Genomic DNA, 19,337 nt, shown 5'->3' on the forward strand with positions numbered 1-19,337 from the left:
CCAATTCCATCAGTCTTTTGTACGTTCCCTTCGAACACCACTAACTCCAGACCACCACTTAAAGGTTCTTCACTCTCGCCGCCTACAGTTTCTCCCCCCACGTCCAGAAAACCGACTTCCGAAAACTCCTCAGCATCTCCAACCTCATGCATCACAAATAGATCAACAAAGCCTCTCTTCCCTGCTATGGTACACATTTCAATTGCCTCTGTGTCACCTTTTAATAGCTTCAACTGACTCTCATAATCATCCGCAGTTGGATTTTTGTACCATAACGCGGCGATGGTGGACTTCAAGTATCCAAGCTGCCTCAGCTCCTCGTATGCCTCAAACACACTCCGCCGATCGTCGTCAATGTCTTCCACGACTGTAGATTGACCCTTCAAGTACTTGAGCACACCGTTTTCATATCCAAATGCCCCACCATGGTTCACCCGCATGTTAAAGAGCGCTATCTCCTTTCCGAACAACTCTATTAATCAACACAGGGTATTAGTAAGCCAACTAACAACAATAACAACTACAATCAGTGCAAATCCTAGCCTTCCACACACTTTCGCACGATTCACATTAAACCCTACACCCATTACTTCCATCAATAAAGAAGAAATTGCATTCAAAAAAATGCTTACCTCGCCAAGGGCTTTCTATAGGAACGAAGCCAAGTCAATAATGCAGAAAGTTTTCCGGCAACCTCGCTCGAGCTACCAATGCCGGACAGTCCTCGTAGGAAAGACTTCGAAGGGTTTCACACAAACGTTTTATTGTGCAATCCTTTTCTCAGACAATATCTTGCTTGGGCAAAGAAAAATGATTTCGCGGAAAGGAATAGCAACCAACAAGGGTATTTTGGTCTTAAAAAAGTATTTTTGGGTGAAAATAACGATTTTAAAACAAACTGAAACTTTTGGGACCATTTTGTTGTAAAAAAAAAAGTTAAGGATGAAATTAATTTTTAACCTCTACGTTAAGGATCAAAATCATACTTAACCCTTAAATATATTATATGATTTTTAATGCTAAAATTCATATGAATTAAATAATTTCGTTAATTGTTTTTTTAGTTGTTTACAAAAATTTTCAATTTGACAATATTTAAATTCTATTTAAAAATAGTCTATTATTCACTAATAAATTACTATACGTATAAAATAAAATTTAAACTCTTAATATTTATTTAAACCAGCAAATAAATTGATTAGTCGATCCATTGATTATCAATTGCTTTCTTTGTTTAGGTAAAGTTATGATGAATATCTTCTAATAAACTTTAATTACTTGTCACTCTTATATTGAAATACATAGGAATATCCCATTTTCCCCATTCTGATTGATCCTATCCTCTATTGCTTATTAACAAAGAGATAGAGTTTTAAAAGGGGTAACATATATCTTGTAATAAGTAACTTTTGGCAATGATTATTATCAGCTTCAATTTTAATTTTACTTCATTGCTTTAAGGCGTAATAAACCTACCATGTTCGTCCCACCATGACAGCGGAATATTACTCTACAACGTAACTACAAGGTATATATTTTTATAAGATTTTGTGTATTTTATATCCTTCCACAACCAAATAAGATGATTTATCCACTGTCTTTATATTTTCGTTTTAAAAAAATCCAAACCAAAATGTAATGTAATTAAACTAAGTATTTGTTTAGTGTGTTATTACGTTGATAAAAAAATCATTTTTTATTTGTTTTAATGAAAAAAAAATATTTTTATTTTTTTTAACATATTTGATAAATTTTTAATATTTTTAATAGTAAAAATAAAAATACTAAAAAAAATAAAAAAAATCTATTTTTAAAAAAATTACAATTTACATTTTTAAAAAAAAGTTTTCTTAAAAAATATATTTTCACATAACAAATAAATAAAAAAGATTTTTATATTATTATACTTAAATATAATTAATAGATAAAAATATATTTTTACATAAAATATTCAAATATAAAATTATTTTTATTTTTTATAAAATTAAAAAATAACTAAAAAAATATATTTTTTAAAACATTCACCCAAATAAGTTCTAAATATTCCTCATCATAATGATATATTAATATTATTCTTTTGATTAAATAACCATAATATAGTAATTAATATGTATAATAGCTCAAATTAAATCACCCATCATAACAAAAAAAAAAAAAGGTATGCATATTCATTTTTGACTAATTTGTATTATTTTGTATTGTTTTAATTAATTGTACAATGATATATTGAATCTTAATGTTCAAGAAAAATAGGTCTATTACCATGGACAATCTTTCAGATTTCACTGGTATCACTATATATAGAGGATACGCATATTACAAAGGCACATGGCATTGATTTTCTAATTACTTACAAGGTAAGTATATGATGGAGTTGAATAGTCAATGTGATAATGTTAAATTAGGTTAGCTCACAAATAGAAAAGAACCTTCAATTAAGGTTCATTACATTATTATAATTTGATTTCTCATTGTAAATTAAATTAAATCTTCCTTCTTATACAAAGTTACAAACCAACTAATAAAATAAATTTGAATTCTCTAAAATTTGAATTTTACTTTAAAAAGTAAAGTGTGATCTTCTATCTTTAAATAATTTCTCTTTCATATTTATTTTTGGTCTTACTTACGAAATCAATGATGAAAAATCACACTTTACTCTCTAAAATAAAATTCAAACTTTAGAGGATCCAAATCCTAATAAAATAAACATAATAATCACATTACATCATCCCATTCATCCATTCTATTTAATTTAACTTATCACACAACATGTTTTTCATAAATTTTTAATCATAATTATACTACGTATACATAAAAGATTAATCGCTAATAATTAGTTATTGTGTATAAAATACATATTTATTATCTCATAAAAAAATTATTATACCATTATAAATAAATTTTGTTTTTTTTTTACTATACTTTTGATTATTCTATTATAATTTGATTATTTTGATAATTAATTATTTAATTAAAAATTATATCAATCAATAATATAAATATATATAAATATATACTGACTAATTTAATAACTGAATTTTAATATGTATATAAATTTATATTTTTAAAATGAATCAATTAAATTAGTTATTCTCTCCTAATGAGGGTATGTATAAACAAGTACGAAATTTTATTAGTCAACATGGTGGTTATATACTTATATATATGGACCCTAAATAATGTAGTTTGTTATAATCACTCATTCCCTTAAATAAATGTCGGGAGTTTGAATTTCGTCTTGTACATGCAGTAATTTATTGGCCAGTGACAGATCCTTAAATGGAGCTCAAATCTGTGACGGATTAGTTTTTAATTTATCGAGTTGGGAGAAATTATTTGGGTAAACCAAAAAAAAAATTCAGTAATGTTAGGAAGAAGGAAAAAAAAATCAAAATTTACTTTATATAATATTTATTATTAACTAAGACAAATTTTAATTATTTTAGCTGTTTATGTTTTGTTTTTCGAACATTATGATATAAGTTAATCAATCCCCTTCAACGTAAAAACACAGCTACTCATTTAATGGAATGGATATAGTTTTGATATATTCTGTTGACAATAAAAGGATTATACAGTTCGTTGGAGTGGATAAACCAAAATTTAAAAGATGATATGTCTCTCTCTTTTAACTCTTCTCACGGAAAAGCAAAATAATTCTTCAAATAAAGTTCAAAATAAGAAGAAAATAAAAAATTCCTAAAAAAGGAAAAAACAAAACAAGTGGAAAACAACCTCGTAATTACGGCGTCGGTACATGGCACCCTCCCCAAAATATTAAAACCAAATAATTATGCCTTATAAAATTAAACAATTATTACTAATAATCTTACACTTGTAAACTTTATTATTAAGTATATGTCAATTTAGTGATGAGAATCAGAGACATATAACAATGGTCTTAAATAGAGACTTCAGAATTGGTTCTATTACATATTGTTTATATTAAGGGAATAAAAAAAAAATAGAAATGTGAATTTTTTGTCATTTGAATAAGAAAGAAAAATAGAATAGAAGAAAAAAGTGTGAGATTTATCAATTTTTTTTTAAAATGAGATGAAACTAAAAGAAAAATATATAAACAAAGATAAAATTACTAATTCATCTTTTGATTAATAAAAAAATAAAAAATCTAAAGATATTAATTTATATATTATACAACATATATATTTATACTTAAATATATAATATTTTATTATTAAATAATTTAATATATTTTCCTAAACTACTTGTGATTATATCTAAATTACTATTTGGTATAAAACATAGGAAGACATAATAGTCAACATGTCTACATTGGATTCAACGAACTCAACCTTAACCAAACCCACGAGTGGGGTTAGCTTCCCAATGCAACACTTTCGAGTTTAGATTTTAGTATTTTACATTACATACATACATACATACATACATACATACGCACACAACACGGTTTCACACTATTCACGAAATTCACATAAACCATTCATCGAACACTTTCAACGCATAACACAAACACCACCCATCTCTCTCTCTCTCTGTTCTTATTATATTAACTCTGCATATTCATATTCTCTTCCATTTCCAACTCCCAACCAAACTACACTAACACACACGCACAAAAAGATCAACACTTTCTTCCTTCTCTTCTCTCTCTGCATTCTTCAATAACCTTATTTCTCTTTCCTCTTTCTAGCAGCAACAGATGGTGGTGAAGATGATGAAGTGGAGGCCATGGCCTCCACTTGTTTCTCGCAAGTATGAGGTTAAACTCTTCGTACGGACTCTCAACGGCTGCGATCTCCTACGCGAAGCTTCACAGAAGGGGTCATCAACGCCGCTTTCACTCGAAGTTAGGTGGAAGGGTCCAAAACTGAAACTTGGCTCGCTACGCCGCAGCTCCGTCGCCAGAAACTTCACTAGGGAGGTGGAGTTGGCGGCTCTGGAGGAGGGAGATGAGGTTAACGGAAAAAACGACGTCGTTTCGTGGGAGGAAGAGTTTCAGAGCGTGTGTACCCTCTCTGCTTACAAGGACAATGTGTTTCATCCCTGGGAGATCGGGTTTACTCTCTTCAATGTAACTTTCTGGCTCACATAAATTCAGAATTTTGTTTCTCTTCTTGTGGGGTCTCTGGATTTTCTGTGAAGATTTTATTTTTGGATTTGTCATATGTCAAAACTGGAGGCGAAAAATGAGGTTTTTCAATTTGGGGGTTTTCGTAAGATGTTTTACAAGTTGGTCAAAATTCAAAGTATTTTCATTCACCTCTTTCCAATTTCTTATTAAAAAACCGATTTTTACCTGGTTTATGGCAGAACTTTTGGAGTCCTCTGTGATCTAGAATACGCACATGGATTTGCAACAATTAAAATGGATAATTTTGGTTTTCTCTGTGTATTTTTTCTCTCTCCCTAGAATCTAGTGTGTTTTGTAACAAATTTTGGGATGTTTGCTCCCCCATTTTGTTAATCTAAGGGTGGGGTTATATTGGCTATTGGGATTTTTTTTATTTCTTTGGTTCTGTTAGTTTGATTGAGAAGGGGATGTTCTATTGTTGTTCCTGTGAATAGAATTTGAAGTGGTTCTCTGCTGCAGGGGTTGAATCAAAGGTCAAAGGGAAAGGTTCCGGTGGTTGGAACAGCATCCTTGAATCTAGCTGAATTTGCATCTGCAGTTGATCAAAAGGATTTTGATTTGAACATTCCACTCATACTTTCTGGTGGTTCTGTTGAGCCTTCTCTCTCACTCAGTGTATGTTAAGTTTATGCTAAATTTTTTAGTCACTTTTTTGCCCCTTCTTTTTATGTTACATGACATGTACTATTTTTTACCATGTTTGGATATATGCTGGTTCATTCAACTCACTGTGATTGGTGATAGTTAATTCTACACAACATTGACACTTTTTGATTGTTATGTACTTGTCATAACAGCTCTTGATCCTATGCAGATATCGATTAGCTTAGTGGAGCTAAGAGCTGCTCAAGAAAGCTCGGAGCTGGTTCCCAAATCGGTTGTGCCAGTCGCCTCAACCCCGCCTCAGTCTGAGGAAACAACCTTGGCTGAAAAAGATGAGCTTTCCACTATCAAAGCTGGTCTTAGGAAAGTGAAGATTTTGACTGAGTTTGTGTCAGTCAGGAAAGCGAAGAAGTCATGCCACGAGGAAGAGGGGAGTGAAGGCAATTTCTCTTCTCGGAGCGAGGACGGTGAGTACAATTACCCACTTGACTCTGATTCCCTTGATGATTTTGAGGAAGGAGAATCGGATGAGGTAAAGGAGGCTTCAAGGAAATCATTCAGTTATGGAAAGCTAGCTCATGCGAACGCTGGGGGATCGTTCTATTCTAGCATGAAGATAAATGCCAATCATGAAGATTGGATATACTACAGCAATCACAAATCTGATGCTGGGGGTTCACAGATAGAGGATTCATCTGTGTCAGCCACCTCGGAGCCTTACTTATCACAAAGTTCAAGGCGCAGCATACTGCCTTGGAGGAAGAGGAAGTTGAGTTTCAGGTCTCCTAAATCTAAGGGAGAACCATTGTTAAAGAAGGCCTATGGGGAAGAAGGTGGTGATGACATTGATTTTGATCGCCGGCAACTTAGCTCTGATGAATCCCTTTCACCTGGGGTATGTATTTACTTCTTTTTTCTTGCTTTCATGAAACTTGATTCTAAGTTCTTTTGATTGGTGCCTAGTTATTAGTGATTTCATATTTGTGGTAAACGATATATTTAGTATTGATTCTGTATTGCAGTCGCGGAAGACTGAGGATGATTCATGCGCAAATCGATCATCAGTGTCCGAATTCGGTGATGACAACTTTGCTGTAGGGAGTTGGGAGCAGAAGGAAGTAATGAGCCGCGATGGTCATATGAAGCTTCAAACACAGGTCTTCTTTGCTTCTATTGATCAACGCAGCGAACGTGCAGCAGGTGAGAGTGCGTGTACGGCTCTTGTTGCTGTCATTGCCGATTGGTTCCAAAGCAATCGTGATCTCATGCCCATAAAGTCCCAGTTTGATAGCTTAATTCGAGAAGGCTCATTAGAATGGAGGAATTTGTGTGAAAACCAGACATATAGAGAACGATTTCCTGACAAGCATTTCGATCTTGAAACAGTCATTCAAGCCAAAATACGTTCCCTGTCTGTGGTTCCTGAGAAGTCCTTTATCGGTTTTTTCCATCCAGAGGGAATGGAAGAGGGGAGATTCGACTTTCTTCATGGTGCCATGTCTTTTGATAACATTTGGGATGAGATCAGTCACACAGCACAGGCGTGCGCGAACAATGGTGAACCGCAACTTTACATTATTAGTTGGAATGACCATTTTTTCATCCTCAAAGTCGAATCCGATGCATACTACATCATTGACACATTGGGAGAGCGGCTTTATGAAGGATGCAATCAGGCATATATCTTGAAATTCGACAGCAACACAACAATATACAAGGTGCAAGATGATGTGCAGTCCTCAGATGAAAAAACATCCTCTGACCTTCAAACTGTAGCTGAAGTATTAGACAACAATGACAAGCAGATCCAGCAAATCAATGGTAAAGAGGTTGATCCTGCCACGGATACGGAAGAACAATCGAAGTCTGAGCCTGAAGAAGAGGCTGTTTGCCGAGGGAAAGAAGCCTGCAAAGAGTACATCAAAAGCTTCTTGGCAGCAATTCCTATTAGAGAGTTGCAAGCAGATGTCAAGAAAGGTTTAATCTCATCAACCCCACTTCACCATAGGCTCCAAATTGAGTTTCACTACACTCAATTGTTGCAGTCTTATGATGTTGTACCAGTGGTTGGTTCAGTGGCTGAACCATCATCCATGACCATGATGAATGTGCCAGAAACTCTTGCCCTTGCAGTAACTGAGATTACAGCATAATCCTATTGTAAATTGTATCAAGTGAGGTTATTACTCTAATTAGTCTTAACTACTTAAAAGGGGTGCTTTTAACTTTTTATGATCTAAGATTAACAAGAAAAAAAAGGCTCATTGAATGAGTTCTGTAATGTGGCAGTTGCCTTGTTTTTGGACTAATCCTTTTTAGGGAAAAGGGTATCTTGTAAATGTATCTGTAATTTTCCCTTCCTTTTTTTCAAGTGAGCTCAAACTTTTGGCATCTAATTAACTTGTAGTTGGCAAAATACTACTCTTGTGAATTTGGCTTTTATTGCATTTGTATTTTGTAGTTCCCTACACGATTTGTCTGTCTCCAACTGTGACTCCAATTTCACCTTTCCAAATATCTATTCTTTGGTTGTTCCCTGACAGAAATGGTTATGGTCTATTGGTTATGCTATGATCCTTGGATTTTACACATTAGAACATTAGTTTAGCTTCAAATTTGGTTATATCAATTTACATGCAACTCTTTCTCATGATTAAAAATAGGTTTTGATGTTTAATCACAAAAAAGTTTGGTTGTAACTACTAGAAGAGTTTGTTTTTTAGTGTATTAGTAGTTTAAAAATATATTATATTGACAATTTGCAGAACAAGTCAAATTATGTTCAGAAAGGTATTAGTCTCTCTTTCTTTTGGTTAATAGAAGGGTGAAAAATAAAAGAATTATGTATCAATTTTTTTTCATAATTAATTTCAATAGAAGTGGTTGTAAAATTTAAGTATTTTAGGGGGATAAAAAGATAATAGACTAACAAATTATGTTTCTATGGATGCCAAAAAATAAAATTAAAGTCTCACTAATTTTACATTAAAATATTGGATTGACAATTTAGTATTTAGCCATGAAAAGCATTTCAATGAAATGATTGATAACAAGAAAAATAAACATAGAACAAAATTCAAAACACTACTACATGAACATTTGTGAACACACGTGTTGACAAGACAGGATTTAGGGTTTTAGACAGGGTGTGACCATGATTGTTAGAACTTAGAAAGACACCAACAATGAAGTTTTCTGACAAAAAAAAAAACAATGAATTTGAACAGAGTGTAGCTGTATATGTGTGTGGCCAGGTACACTGACACCCCATAACAGCCAATGTATAATGTGTCTAGGCCTTGAGATTTTGTGATAACTACACTGTTCACACTTTCTCTCATTGGCTACCACCATGTGGCAAGTGCTAATAAACTTAATCTAATGATTATAAATTAATTAACCACATGGTAGGTTGATCTATGTATGTATGCATGACATGCTAAACTCAATTTGATGCATCTAACATCTTAGATATTACCTTGGGTGATTGTGTCTAGTACCATATAATATTTTTTCTTTCTCTTTTGGTATTATAATAATAATATATTATGATTTAACCCTTCAAATGCATATGATGGTGTGTTTGATGTCCAGGCTGGCCCTTGTAGTGTTGTCTTCTTTATAATATTTATTTATTATTATTATTCTCTAATGTGATGCTGGTTTCTGAATAAGTAGGTTAGGTTTTGAGAGAAGAACTTTTAATTTATATTTTAAAAGTCAGTCTACACATTCAGGAGGAATGTATGTATAGAAGTGAGAATTTCAGTTATATTTTTTGTTTTTGGGCATATGACAAATTTGATTAATGATTATTAATAAGAGTTTAATTTTGATACACTTATAATATAAAGTATTTTATATAGTCGTGTGCAATCACAACCGTTATCTTAAATGATTATTCACGCAGTCAATATTACTAATATGGCGTTATGTGATTAAATGCACGTGTAAAATGATTTTATACTGACGGTGTGTTAAAATTAAATTCTAATAATAAATAAAAAATTTTTCATAAAAAATATTTTTCTTTTCTATTCAATAATCATAAGATACTTAATAAACTTCATATTGTGCTTATTAATATTTGGATAATGTCAGGGATTGACATTTTTAGTAAAAGAAAAATGGAAAATCGGCTAATGATGATTCAAATGCAAAGTAAAAATAAAGAAAAATTTGTTGAGGATCTAATATTTCTCTTAATATTTAATAGAAGGCGAGAGAGAATAATTTTATAAAACATCAATAACAAGATGATAAAAAAATCTATGAACTCATAAATTATCCAAATCCTTTACTATTAATTTGCTCTTAGTGGCTTAAAAGATGTGAATATGAATACTTGTTATTCCTCTAAAGTATATTTAAACAGAAATATCGATAATATTAGGAGACAAAAAAAATTAATATTTATTTTATTTAATATTTATTAATTATTATAATAATTAATAAATATTAAATAAAATAAATTCTGACTGTTTTTAGTTAATATATTTTGGTTACCAAACATTTTCACACAAATATTAACCTTACCACTATTAAACATGTTCATCTTTAATAATGAAGGCTATCTAGCAATTATTTTAATGAAAAAAAAAACCACAGATTCCCATTATAGATTTTCTTTTACAGCTGTAATTCAAGTGAAAAACAGTAAAATGTTTTTCCCTTAGGGGTTAAATTTACTTTCCTTGTCCATTATTTTAACTCTGATGAAAAGATAAACCATGTGGATTTGTTTTGTATGTGTCAATTATCATTTGTCTGCATTATGCAATAATTAACCACTAATTAAATCAGGGTATGGTATTATAAAAATATGCCACTCATTTTGTTTGCATTGGTTAGTTTCATATGTCTGATATCCTTTTTGCATCAGAACTTGATATCAAAATCATTTGGCTAATATTTCCACTTCCTAATGATATCATTAGGTGTTTATCACATTGTTATGATTATTAGTAGGTTCTGAAATCCTCTAAGATTAAGCAATATTACATAAGAGATTTTTTAAGATGATGAGATATGAATGAAGATAGATGCAAATTCAACAAAAAATTAAATTTCAAACTTGGAAGGAGAAAGGTGGAAATGCTTTCCTATACTTTTCCTTAATTAAACTTGTGCTTTCTATTCATGTTCAAAGATTATTGTTTATCATCTCAACCAACCAGCACTTTAGAAAACAGAACAAAAGCTATATTCTGAAAATGGAAACTCAAATGTAAATTAAAGACTATATTTCTTTAAAAAGTCCCCACCATTATTTTTATATATATGATGACCTTTACTTATACAAATCAATACATATATTTTTCCAAAATTTTATTTTCTAAATTCTAAATAAACAAAGGCAAGTAGTGCATGCTGCAGCAATCAGAAGATATAGCTAATTATGGCCACAGAATAATTTCTCTTTGCTTCTGTTTTGATCATCCTTACCCTTTACTCCTTTATATGACCACATTTTGTGCTTTCACTTTTCAGACTCCATCTAACTCCTTTTTTTTTTCTTTTTGATGTGTACAAGGACAGTAATAATAATAGCTACACAAATTTCTGTTTCAAAATCCATAGATTCTTTTCCTATATTTATAATTTATTTTCCCATTGAAACATTTAGCACAAATTTCCATTTAATATCAATATCTAGAAACTAATCATAACTAACTAACTTGTTTATTATTAGATTCTGAGGACTAGCATGCATCTTCTTGTAGTTCTTACATCTATAGGACAATTATATCAGATGATAAATTAGGTTACATTTGAACCAAGACAGAAGAAAAATAAATATGTTCCACAAAGAAGAGGGATCATAGAAACTTAGTATTAGAAACAAAAAAAGACAGCTCAATGCATGAGACATTTGCCTTGGAGTTGCACTAAAGCTTACTACCAGAAACATGCGATATATCGACTTATCTTATGTTTATAAATCTGTCGATAACTTGCGTGATTCTGGTAGTAATTTATCATTTATAATAGTAATTTGCTCTTGTTTGTTTGGATCAAATTTCTAGCAGCAAATTGGGCATTTGACAAGTCCATTCTCATTGCATTCAGCACATCTAATGAACAATTCACCATTGTTATTGTCCCCATTATTCTTGGTGAAGACCTTGCAACTACCATTACAATTAGAGCAAATAGCAAACCTCATGCATGCACATCCATTGCAATGGCCTCCACCAAACTCAATTGGTGTTCCTTCTAGAAGCTTCCCAAGCCAACCATTCTCATGCAACCCTATAACTTCATCAACTCCTCCTATGTACCTACCATTAATGAAAAGCTTAGGAGGTAACACTTTTCCACCCAAGATCTTACATAGTTCTTCTCTATATTCAAGGTGTAGGGATACATCCCTTTCATGGTAGATTACCCTAAAGCTTCTCAACAAGAATTTGATTGTGCTACAATCTTGAAATGTTTTCCTTATACCTCTCAAGCTTGTTGTGTAGAGAATCACTTCTTGGCTTCTTCCATTTGGTGGATTCATCTCTTCAAAATCTGTTAGAGATGGATATTCTTTGTTGCATGCAACTTTTTGCACTCTTTCAAACCCTTTATTCTTTATGTTGGTTGTGACATCCTCCATTTCTTGTTGCTCCTCAAAATGCTGATCATTCTCATCCCCATTACTGAGGTATTGATCATCATAGAGTGGTGGTGGTGGTGGAGTTGAACATTTCTTGATGAAGAATTCATCATCTGAGTGGTGGTTGAGCTGAAGAACTAATAGACTTTCTTTCAAGTTGTTTATGCTTGGAATGGTTTTAAGTTCTCTATGAAGCACTCTTTTCATTGTTGAGTAACTTGTGATATTTTTCTACCTACTTATGGATTGATGAAAAAAAGAGAAGAAATGAATGAATAGAGGACAACAAGGTTTGATTAGGATTTAGGAGAGTTTCTCTTTTCTAAGTTTTACAAGCCTACAAAGTGGAAAATGAAAGCTAAGGTGTGATATGTTGGGGATGCTTTATTACTAATCTATTTTTCTTATACTAAGCGGACATATATTTCTCAACTATTAAATGAAGTATGAAATTCATATAAAATATGTTATATAATATTAAATTTAATTTTGATGCATTGTCAGTATAAAATAGTTTTACGCATGCATCTAATTATTGAATTTATATTAGCAAAAATAACTATTACATTGAGTGCACGAATGGTCATCTAAACAAATGGATGTAATTAAATGATTATGTAAAACGTATTACACTATCAGCGCATTAAAATTGAACTCATTTAACTGTAAATAAATATATACCAAGTACCAACACAATGAGATGAACTAACAAAAAAGAATACACAAAGTATTTCTTTAGCAAGATTTGAATGACTACTCCATGTTTTGGGGGATAGGGTTAAGTCCCCACACTCATTATCTGTTTTGGAGTGCACTGACTCATTACCTACCATACAGTGCCTCAATCATGGTATGACTATGAACAATGATGGATATTTATCAGCTACAAGACAATGTAATGGGCTAAAATTTACATCATTTACTTAGTTGATGTGGAAGTATACCTAATTGCCAGCCTTAATCTCAATTATAACCATATGGTTCACTTGGTTTGGTACCTACATTACTTTTTAGGGGGGGCCCTTGACCTAAATATTACCTAGTGAAACCAAGTTGTCCTCATATATTTACATTGAACTCACTAATCACAATCCTTGTACATGATATTTGTCCCCCCTTTTTTTTGGTCCCCTATGGATACCAAACTTAATTAATGATGAAAAGTAAAAATTTAAATATAAAAGTGAAAATCACACTAAATTTAATGATGATAGAGTAATGTAAACAAAAATGCAAAATTGAGTGTTTACAAATATTTTTTATAATGTTTTGATTTGCAACAAATGAGAAGAGAATACTCATAAACATGCTTATCAAGAGTAGAATTAAATCAAATAACTAATCATGAAATGCATCATTTACAATATTTTTTTCACATACATTCAAGTCAAGTTTCCAATTTGAAGTGATTGAAATGTTGGTACCCATTACCCTCATGTAATATACTTTCTAGTGGTTTGTTTTCAACTTATGATAGAATAAATTGTAAAGTATTATTTTGGTTCTAATGTTTGGAATAAATCTTAATTTCATCCCTAACGTTTCAATCGTCCTATTTCAATTCTAAAAAGTTATAAACATCTTATGTTAATTCCAAAAAGTTTCAAACGAGTTTAATATTATCCTACTGTTAAATTCAATATGAATAATTAACATATTGAAACGTTAATAACGTTTGATTTTAGTACGTAAGTAAAATCAACCCTCCAACAGTCACTAACGTAAAAGCTATTCGGAGTTTATTTACAAGAAAGAGATTTAGAAGAAGTATTATAAGAAAATTTTAGTTATATTTTTCCAACATACAAAAGAAAATATGAGTTAACAATAACATTTACATCACTCACTTTGTTAACTACAACAACAACAACAACAACAACAAAGCCTTGTCCCACTAAGTGGGGTCGGCTACATGAATCAAAGACGTCATTGTGCTCTGTCATGTATCATGTCTACAGAGAGACCGTTTACATGTAGATCTCGTTTGACCACCTCACGGATGGTCTTCTTAGGTCTTCCTCTGCCTTTCGCTCTTTGTCCATCTTCCATCTCATCCACCCTCCTGACTGGATGTTCTATCGGTCTTCTTCCCACATGTCCAAACCACCTGAGACGCGATTCAACCATCTTTTCCACAATGGGTGCTACTCCAACTCTCTCCCTTGTATCTTCATTCCTTATTTTATCAAATCGCGTATGACCACTCATCCATCTCAACATCTTCATCTCTGCCACACTCAGCTTATGTTCGTGCTCCCCTTTAGCCGCCCAACACTCCGTACCATACAGCATAACCGGTCTTATAGCGGTGCGATAGAATTTACCTTTAAGTTTTAAAGGCACTTTTTTGTCGCATATAAAACCAGATGCACTCCGCCATTTTGACCAACCTGCTTGGATCCTATGATTTACATCCTGTTCAATCTCTCCATTATCCTGTATGATGCACCCAAGATACTTAAAACTTTTAACTTTACGTATGATTTAACTCACTTTGTTAACTATTTGTGTTAAATTTTAACGATAGGACAACGTTGAAGGCATTTGAAATTTTTTGAGATAGAAATAGAACGTTTAAAATGTTAGAGACTAAATTAGAATTTGTCTCAAATGTTGGAGAACAAAATAATACTTTATCCTAAAATAAATTTCAAACTTATCCACATTTTCAAGGTTACTTAGAATTTCCCACTTACATTTAACTTTGCAACTTTTGACTGAAAAATCATTCTCTCCATTTCATCCCCTACATGAGTGATCTTTTTCGCTAGAAACACACCAAACAATCAATCCCAAGCACAATCATATGCACTCACCATGCACATAAAGTTGCCGGACTCAAAAAGATTGTTGCATGCAAAGCATCAAAGGAAAAGCACTAAATATTGCATCCTATATCATATCTTCATTCTAGAAAGCACATCTTTTGTCTGCCAAGAAAATTATACCCCTAAAACAATTGCCACTTTCCTACGGATTTATACTACTACTCCATCCATTTTCTTTTATTTGTTGCTGTCATTGTGTTAGTACAAGTCATAAACTATATCTAGACATATTAATCTTGGAATGTACTAAAATATAACAATGATAGTAACCAATAAAAGAGAATGGATGGAGTATAAAACTACAGGGACAAGTAGATTGGAATGGATGGAGTATAAAACTACAGGGACAAGTAGAGTAAATGTATTGTGCAAGTGCTAGCTTCTATAGCACATACAAAAAAAAAAAGGATGAAATGAATGAAGAAGGCACAAGTTGTTAAACTAAATGCATGTGAAAGAAAGGGATATACAGTTATACACCATTAAACTACATTATGATCTTCAAATCATAGGCAGAATAGATATATAGATCTCTTAGCTTGGTCAGAATATACAAAAAGATGAGGGGAAAATAGTGCGATTTGAATCGCATATCTTAGGATATTAATAACAGGTCTCAACCTGTACAAGGCATACTTCATGATTGTTAATCCACATTCTACTCATGATGGATTGTAGTTCAAGAAGCTAACTACTAAGAGGGTATTTTAGAGTTTGTACAAGTAATGCATTTGGATCTAAGCATCAGATTTCACAACCGATGCTTCAGTCCAATTAGCTATCGGCGATAGAGGAAGAGGAAGAGGAACCAACCCCAATATCAAAACCAAATGTTATACAGCTCAGCTCATGTTTTCCTCCATCATAAATCCTCATCTTCAGAGTGTATGAACCCTGCAAAAATAGATAAAGGAAGAGATAGACTTTTAGTAAAACTAAAGGAGGCAGCACCATATAATTACACTATGGATTTCCATATGAAGAAGTCTACATGTCATTAACAAAAAAAAAATATGGTTTTCCACCCAACTTCGAATAGATATAGAAGTTTAGAAAGTAGTTTCTATTTTCTTTTCTTGTTTTCATTTCAATGTTTTTTAATTTCAGGATTTGGGAAAGGGAAAATTTGCTTTCTATTTTCTTTTGTTTTTATTTCCAAAGTCTTCTAACTTTAAGATTTTGTGGGCGGTAAAAAAAAAAGATAAAAAATGAAAAATATGAATGTTTTTCAATATTTTAACTCTTTTTTTCATAAAATCTAGAAACAGAAATCATGAAAGAACAAAAGCCTTCTCACAACCTCTTCAAGGAAAGAGAACAAAATATTGAACTTACAGGTGGAGTGTATCCTGGTAAAACCTGCGAATGAGCGATCACAAAATCACCAATCGAGATGGGGCAAGTCGTTTCTCCACAAAGGTCATGAGTCTCACTATGTATGTGCCATCCAAAATATGAGACATCAATGATTATTTTCCCTCCAGATAACTCTTGACCTGAGTCATGAAATGCTTGAATTTGAGAAAACCAAGCTAACTGTTTTCAATCATCAAAATCACATTTATCCCTACCTAGAATGTGATCACTATACTACACTACCATTCAGATTTCCAAATGATACTATTTACCATTCTCAGACTAAGCATACGAATTACGAAAATAACTCAAAAACACCGAATTGAACTTGGTGTTTGGTGCACCAAGATGATCCAATGGTGTAAGTAAACAATAGAATTATATAAGTTATCCATGCTAAGTTATGGGAAGATCAATATCATTGGATTATCTTAGTTCATCTCACTGCATCACAGCATTGTTCAAAATCATGAATAAATTATAATCAACAAATTTCTAATTACCCTAATCGTAGAGAAACACCAAGTTAAAGAGCACCTGTAGTAGCAGCAATGCTGAATGTAGCAGGTTGGCCTCTAGTAACTGGATTAGGGATTATTTCAACTCCTTTGACCTCAACATCATAGTCAGCTTTCTTATCTGTCAAAACACAGATAAATATTAAATAATATAATGGTCAATAACAAGAATATACAACAAAACATTTCGCATCTTAGAAAACTTAAACAACAAACAAGCTAATCTACATTATGATTATTTTAACATTAAATTGCTAATTCCACTTAGCATAGCTGATTATTCAAGCAACTTGAACTCAATTCAAATTCAACTCTAATTGTACATTCAAAAAAATGCTCTTCAACGGTCACCTTTGAGATTAAATAGATTTTTTTTCCTTTTTTTTTTGCCTGATTGATTAGAACCTAAGCCACAGAACAGATAAGATAAGCACATATATAATTTATAATATAATATCCAGGTATGATGATCGATGGAACCTAATAATGAATGAATGAATAATAATAGTGAAACACTGCTGGAGGGTCATAAATGCTATTTTTCTAGCTGTGTAATAATAATGATAATAATTTCTATGCACATAAGTCAATTGTTTAATCAACAGAAGCTACAATTTTTTAGGCAAAGTTCAAATTTTGATAGTTGCCCATAAAATATTCAGGCAAGTAGATAACACAAAAACGTTAAAAACGAGAGCTTTATGAGATCAAAGCAGAAAGTAACCGAAAAATTAAAAGAGGGTTTAAGGAGAGAAACCGCACTGCAATATTGAACGTCGGTGGCGGTGGCGAATGCGCAGAGAAGAAACAGCGTTGAAGAGAAAAATATGAACTTTAAGAACATTTGGGTCTCCATTGAATTAAAGGTTGTTGCTTTGAAATGAAGAATGAAGAAGAAGAAGAAGATTGGAGAATGATCGTAACAGTGTGTGTTTTATTTCATTGACAAGCTGGGTTTGCTTATTCTAGTTAACCTCTTAAAGGAATCTATTTTTTTCTTTATTTAAACTTTCAAAAAGATAGATATATTTAAAAATAAATTATATTATTGTTCTAGGATTTTTTAGAATTTTTTTTCAGTTTTAGAAAAGAAAATTAAAAAATGTCTTTTTATAGATGTTTATTATGAATTTTTAAAAATTTTCCATTAAGGTTTATAATGTTTTTTTAATATCTTATGATTTTTTTAAATCTATTTTCTCATTAATTATAAAATAATTTAATTAATAAATAAAAATAAAAAGAATAAAGTATTAATATTGCATAATAAATTATATTCTTTATATTTTATTAAGAGGTAATGACCAAATCAGTACCCGAAAGATTAAAACGCTGACATTGCGGTACTTGACTATTGTAAACGACAAAATGGTACCTGGTTGATTTTAAAATCTGACAAACGTATCCATAACCTGGCCGGACCTAAGCTCCGGTGAGGACAATGCTTACGTGGTCACCGGATTATGCTGACAAATCTTGTTTTAATTGAGTTGTCATTTCTAATTAATTAAATTGCTAGCCTATGTGGAAATTAGGTTAATTGGAATTCAATTTGCCCCCAAATCATTAGCCTTTGCCCTAATCCCAAATCAACAAGTGTTGTTACTGCTGGGTGAGTTACTGTGACTTAGTGTTTCACTAAGAGTAAAACTCAAAGGTCACGTATAGAGGGAGAGACGTTGCCTTGGTTACTTGGCGCGAAGAAGAACGAAGAGGATTTGAGAGACATTGTTGAAGTCGTAGCGTCAACAGGGAGGGGTTGGTAGTGGCATCATCGCAACCCCAGTCTTCGCAAGGAAGAACGCTACGTAGAGGTAAGTTCACCTTAACTCCATCCTCTCATTTACGTGCCTTCTGTCGACAGCATTATTATCATGTTGATTGTTTTATTCATTGTATCTTCCCTCTACGATTTTTTAGATGGATCGTCTAGTTACCTTTGTTTATCATCACATGGGTGCCTTGAAAAGGGGTGTTGATGGTAATGTGATATACGACGGGGGTTTAGTAACTGAGATACACAGGGTGAATGTGGAGACATGTAATTTGTTCTTTGTTGAGGGTTTATTTTTGGACTTGGGTTACCCTGGATACAATGAGGTGTACTGGCTAGAACCTGGTTTAGAGTTAGGTAAGGGTCTGAGAGTGCTTAGGACAGATGCTGAAGTCATGAGAATGTGTGAGAGTGCGATGAAGAATGACAACACTGTACACCTTTATTTTGATCACCCCATTGACGCAAACCCTGAAATCATAGATGAAGAAGTCTTTTCTGATGGTAGTAGTGATAGTGTGGTTGAAGTCAATCC

General features: G+C 32.2%; 3 protein-coding genes across 3 annotated transcripts; 1 reads left to right on the top strand and 2 right to left on the bottom strand.

The window, feature by feature from the left end:
- Positions 1-4,487: 4,487 nt before the first annotated feature.
- On the top strand, positions 4,488-8,118 carry LOC130960927 (uncharacterized). The gene is made up of 4 exons (XM_057886464.1): positions 4,488-5,059; positions 5,579-5,734; positions 5,934-6,617; positions 6,745-8,118. Exons 1-4 carry the CDS (start codon positions 4,688-4,690, stop codon positions 7,873-7,875), a joined length of 2,343 nt encoding a protein of 780 aa, XP_057742447.1. The 5' UTR covers positions 4,488-4,687; the 3' UTR covers positions 7,876-8,118.
- Positions 8,119-11,560: 3,442 nt separating this feature from the next.
- LOC130959705 (uncharacterized protein At5g39865) lies at positions 11,561-12,486 on the bottom strand. The gene has a single exon (XM_057885314.1). The coding sequence runs from the start codon at positions 12,324-12,326 to the stop codon at positions 11,745-11,747; it is 582 nt and encodes a 193-aa protein (XP_057741297.1). The 5' UTR covers positions 12,327-12,486; the 3' UTR covers positions 11,561-11,744.
- A 3,152-nt stretch (positions 12,487-15,638) lies between these two features.
- On the bottom strand, positions 15,639-17,997 carry LOC130961848 (uncharacterized). Its single transcript, XM_057887884.1, has 4 exons — positions 17,791-17,997; positions 17,048-17,149; positions 16,490-16,650; positions 15,639-16,048 (listed from the first exon to the last, which is right to left on the bottom strand). Exons 1-4 carry the CDS (start codon positions 17,882-17,884, stop codon positions 15,929-15,931), a joined length of 477 nt encoding a protein of 158 aa, XP_057743867.1. The 5' UTR covers positions 17,885-17,997; the 3' UTR covers positions 15,639-15,928.
- Between the last annotated feature and the right edge of the window lie 1,340 nt (positions 17,998-19,337).

The sequence above is a fragment of the Arachis stenosperma genome, chromosome 2 (genome assembly GCF_014773155.1).
Source record: "Arachis stenosperma cultivar V10309 chromosome 2, arast.V10309.gnm1.PFL2, whole genome shotgun sequence".
Taxonomy (NCBI): Eukaryota; Viridiplantae; Streptophyta; class Magnoliopsida; order Fabales; family Fabaceae; genus Arachis; species Arachis stenosperma.

Bases quoted from the DNA above. Each gene is read 5' to 3' on its own strand.
- LOC130960927 (XM_057886464.1), top strand. From the start codon at position 4,688: ATGGTGGTGAAGATGATGAAGTGGAGGCCATGGCCTCCACTTGTTTCT. The intron at 5,735-5,933 runs GTATGTTAAGTT...GATCCTATGCAG, and splicing joins AGCCTTCTCTCTCACTCAGT to ATATCGATTAGCTTAGTGGA. The intron at 6,618-6,744 runs GTATGTATTTAC...TCTGTATTGCAG, and splicing joins ATGAATCCCTTTCACCTGGG to TCGCGGAAGACTGAGGATGA.
- LOC130961848 (XM_057887884.1), bottom strand. From the start codon at position 17,884: ATGGAGACCCAAATGTTCTTAAAGTTCATATTTTTCTCTTCAACGCTG. The intron at 16,651-17,047 runs GTGCTCTTTAAC...TTCATGACTCAG, and splicing joins CAGCATTGCTGCTACTACAG to GTCAAGAGTTATCTGGAGGG. The intron at 16,049-16,489 runs GTAAGTTCAATA...CTATTTTTGCAG, and splicing joins TACCAGGATACACTCCACCT to GGTTCATACACTCTGAAGAT.
- LOC130959705 (XM_057885314.1), bottom strand. From the start codon at position 12,326: ATGGAGGATGTCACAACCAACATAAAGAATAAAGGGTTTGAAAGAGTG.